The 2,484-nt window shown below is 48.3% G+C and overlaps 1 protein-coding gene across 1 annotated transcript; it reads left to right on the top strand.

Moving 5' to 3' along the window:
- Nucleotides 1-1,599: 1,599 nt before the first annotated feature.
- Nucleotides 1,600-2,169, top strand: LOC141042854 (uncharacterized). The gene has a single exon (XM_073511756.1). It carries the CDS (start codon nucleotides 1,600-1,602, stop codon nucleotides 2,167-2,169), a length of 570 nt encoding a protein of 189 aa, XP_073367857.1.
- The last annotated feature ends 315 nt before the right edge of the window (nucleotides 2,170-2,484 follow it).

The following is a 2,484-nucleotide window of genomic DNA, read 5'->3' as shown; positions in this document are numbered from 1 at the left end:
GATCTTCTGAGGCCGGGCATTGACCCAGAAAATTGTGTCCGACCAGAGTGATCGAGCGTGTTGGGTAATGTGGTGCACCCCTGTAGGGAAGATATATATTCGAATACCGTGTCCACGGTAATGGACGTTCAGACTTGTATCCTGATCTTATACAACTAGAAATGGATACTTGATATGTGATGGATATGTGGCTCCGGGATTGCTTTCTCGCAGGGAGTCGAGGAAGGATCTCTGGGCATTATCGCTACAACATGTTTGATAAATTTAAACTGCTATTCTTTACTCTTCTACATGCTGCAAGATGCTTGGAGCTGCTTGAAGATGCTAGTCTTCGATAGGCTAGGCCTTCCCTTCTATTTTGGCATTTTGCAGTTCAGTCCACAGATACAGCCCTTCCATTTGATACCAAAGCATACTTCGTATAGATCTGATGCTTGCGAGTACTTTGGATGAGTACTCACGGTTCCTTTGCTTCCCCTTTCCCCCTTCTTTCTTCTTTCTGGTTGTTGCAACCAGATGGTGGATCCCTGGAGCCAGCTGCCACCGCCGACGGATACTACTACATGGAGGCCACCGACGACCAGGAGTAGTTAGGAGGTCCCAGGCAGGAGGCCTTGCCTCTTCGATCGTTGTTGCTTTTGTGTTTGCCTTCTTAAGGCATCCTTGTTTAACTTATGTCTGTACTCAGATATTGTTGCTTCCGCTGACTCTTGTGTACCGAGCTTGTACTCGAGCCCTCGAGGCCCCTGGCTTGTAATATGAAGCTTGTTTTATCTTGATTTGTGTCTAGAGTTGTGTTGTGATATCTTCCCGTGAGTCCCTGATCTTGGTCGTACACATTTGCGTGTATGATTAGTGTACGGTCGAATCGGGGGCGTCACAAGTTGGTATCAGAGCCGACTGCCTGTAGGATCCCCCTTTCCAACTCCTTGGCCGAAGTTGAGTCTAGTCTTTGAAAAACTGAATTACTAACCTGGCTGTGTGGCTTACGGGCCCACGTCGCCAAATGGATGGTATTAGGATCTTTTACTCCTCGTCTATACTCTGGGACTCTGATCTCTCTTCTACTCGGGTTAAATGATTTTGCTAACTCTATCCTAGGTTCTCGTGATCACATCCATCCGGAGATTTGTATTACGCCTTTCATGAGTTGAGGGCCAGGATCTGCTTCACATTGTTCATGGGCCGCAGGATCCTTTTATCGAGGGCACCCTGCGTCGTCCCCTGCAGATTCCTCGCTCTAGTGGTTTTCTCCGACGTGGATCTAGCCTTTGCTATGTCTCGTTGTTGTATCCCTCCATCGCATGCCAGCATGCCGCCTAGTATGTCTAGGATGATTCTCTTGTCCGAACTCATACTAACGTGTAAATGGCTTTGTATATGTATATGTATGTCTTTAATGACTACTGTTTTGTACATACTGCGCCTTTTCTCATTGTTCAAATTACATCATGAATGACTCCATACACCTACTCCAACCTCTTGTTAAAACTGCTCCCTGATGTTTTTAGCAGGACGGCTGACGATCCTCCACCTCCACCTTATATTACCGCAATGATGCAGTAGTTTGAGCTGAATCGTCAGTTTATGACTGGGGTAATGGCCCAGTTTCCAAACCAGAATGTTCATCAACAACCTGCCCCAATAACACTGCCAGAATTTGTGCGCCTCAACCTGTCCATTTTCCGCAACTCCACCAATCCTATGGACGCTGATGATTGGCTTCGTGACATCATGTTTGAGATGGAGTCAGGTAATGTTGCACCTGCCAGTTACGTCACCTTTGCGACATTCCACTTGAAGGGTCCAGCTGCTCAATGGTGGGAAAGCCACAGGGGTATGCTGCCTGCAGAGACTGTAACCACTTGGCAGGAATTTCAGTCAGCTTTCCGTGCACGACACATTCCTCAAGGTCTGATGGACCAGAAGAAGAAGGAGTTCCGCAAACTCTCACAGGACACAATGACTGTGGATGAATATCAGAGGAACTTCCTTGATTTATCTCGCTATGCAGCGGACGACGTCTGCACTGATGCCCGCAAGCAGGAGAAATTTCGTGAAGGACTGTGTCCCGATATAAAGCTCGCACTTGTTGCTCATGATTGTGCAGACTTTGTGACACTTGTTAGCCAAGCTTTCCGAACTGAAACTGGCCTGACTGAGTACTAGGAGTCGCTCAAGCGTACTCGAGATGCTGCCCCATCCTCGAGCCAGCCTACTCAGAAACGTCGAGTCTGGATCCCACACAATGTTCATCACCGACTTGCTCCAACACCAAGGCCGTCTTATGTTACACCTCGTCTGCCTCCGCCGCCGAGACAACTAACGATTCAGGGTGGACAGTCAGGACACCCTACCCTCGATTGTCACCAGGGTCAGCCGCAGAATGCGTCATGTCCTTCCGCTGGTCGTAAGAAGAGCCGTCGAAGCTATCATTCTAGAAACAGCAATAGCCAACTGTCTGCTATTATACTTGGCCAGGCC

Source organism: Aegilops tauschii, chromosome 3 (genome assembly GCF_002575655.3).
Source record: "Aegilops tauschii subsp. strangulata cultivar AL8/78 chromosome 3, Aet v6.0, whole genome shotgun sequence".
NCBI lineage: Eukaryota > Viridiplantae > Streptophyta > Magnoliopsida > Poales > Poaceae > Aegilops > Aegilops tauschii.
This window is presented reverse-complemented; position numbering and strand designations above follow the sequence as displayed.